Source organism: Sinocyclocheilus grahami, unplaced genomic scaffold, assembly GCF_001515645.1.
Source record: "Sinocyclocheilus grahami isolate Dianchi unplaced genomic scaffold, SAMN03320097.WGS_v1.1 scaffold730.1, whole genome shotgun sequence".
NCBI classification, from domain to species: Eukaryota; Metazoa; Chordata; class Actinopteri; order Cypriniformes; family Cyprinidae; genus Sinocyclocheilus; species Sinocyclocheilus grahami.
In genome coordinates this window covers 725,872-727,313 of record NW_015505909.1, presented here as the reverse complement: position 1 = coordinate 727,313, position 1,442 = coordinate 725,872, and the positions used below count along the sequence as shown (strand labels likewise).

Below are 1,442 nucleotides of genomic sequence, written 5' to 3'. Positions count from 1 at the left end.
CTCTCGCTCTCTCTCTCTCTCTCTCTCTGTCTCTCTCTCTCTCTCTCGCTCTCTCTCTCTCAGGTTGGGCCGTGTGAGCATGAGTGTGGCTGCTGAAGGCTCTGGCAGTGGCGTTCAGGCCCGCGCTGTGGAGGTGTGCCAGTGTCCTCCCGGATATGATGGCACTTCCTGTGAGGTAAGCAAGACAAACAGTTACAAATAACAAAGTAGAAATGAACAGGAGACACTCTGATGACTGACACAGAAGAAGTTAGACCCTTCTCTGAAAGCTGATAATGATTGTAGGTAAAGCTCAGACCGTGACTTCGTTATCCTCAGGAAGAGCTGAGAAAGTCTGAAAAGAAATCTTTTTGTGGAACACAAAGAGAAATGTGAAGAATATTCAGAAGGCCGAAAAAGAGACTGTTTGATCACCATGTAAAATAAACATGGGTTTATTTGAAATGAAGTCATTAGAGCACTGCAGTAGTTTTGTAGGTCAACCTGTACGTCCACAAAAACCCAATAGGACTGTTCCATTGGCTTTTGAATCAATGCAGAAAATAAGCTCTTTCACCAACACAAGTTTATGATTCTTACAGGTGTTGCTCATAATGATAATCTTCACAAATCAACATAACTTTTATGAATTTTGAAGCCTATATGCAATCGTCAGAAGTAAAAAGCTAAGCATAGGGTATAAACAAACTACACTGCGGTCACATGACTTCAACATCAGCGTTAAGCTTTAACAACTCTTTCTATTTTCCCTGACAGTTAAAATAGTTTTCAAGAGTGTGATTATAAACACAGCAAGGCTAGATGAGTTTTCTTGTTCGGTGTGATGTTTAATGTCTCCGACAAGCTCTGTAGTGCCATTTAGGCACTTGTTATCAACCGCATTTTTCAAGACAAGTAAAAGCTTTAAAAAATCACAAGGTGATCGTATTAGCTGATGTATTTTATGTTGTAGAATAAAACGTGAAAATATCTTGAGCTTGCGTTCACCACAGACCTTATTTCAGCCAAAAACCCATTGACTTCAGCACTACAGTCCAACTCATTTCCAGGTTTTGGCCGTCATAATACGTCATACAGCACTCTACTAGCAAAAAAAAATGTGTTTTAAATTTTTTGTTCATCCTAAGCGAAAATGGGTTATTTCACAGATATAAATGGAGTGGAATATAATGAACGGTCCAGTTCTGTCACTGGATTACGAGTTTATCTGCTGCTAACAGCCTCAAACGGGACTCTGTCTTCAAGGGTTCCACCTGGTACTGGTAAATCCAGACACTGTTGTTCCCCAGAGGTGTTTATCATAGCCGCTCAGTGTGTTTTAAACAGCATCCCAGTGGACTGTCTGACATACCTACTGTCAGATGCTCCTCATGCACCTCCGAGACAAACCCTGATCAAATTGTATTAGCAGTGGGCTGAATATCTAGTTTGTTTCAGGGCCT

At 41.0% G+C, this 1,442-nt stretch overlaps 1 protein-coding gene across 1 annotated transcript in view; it reads left to right on the top strand.

The window, feature by feature from the left end:
- lama2 (laminin, alpha 2) overlaps positions 1-1,442 on the top strand; it is a gene marked incomplete at its 5' end in the record, with an annotated part of 106,098 nt that overhangs the window by 8,311 nt on the left and 96,345 nt on the right. Inside the window, one exon of the mRNA XM_016244669.1 lies at positions 64-175. Coding sequence (XP_016100155.1) covers positions 64-175 — 112 coding nt within the window. The remainder of the gene's footprint in view (positions 1-63; positions 176-1,442) is intronic.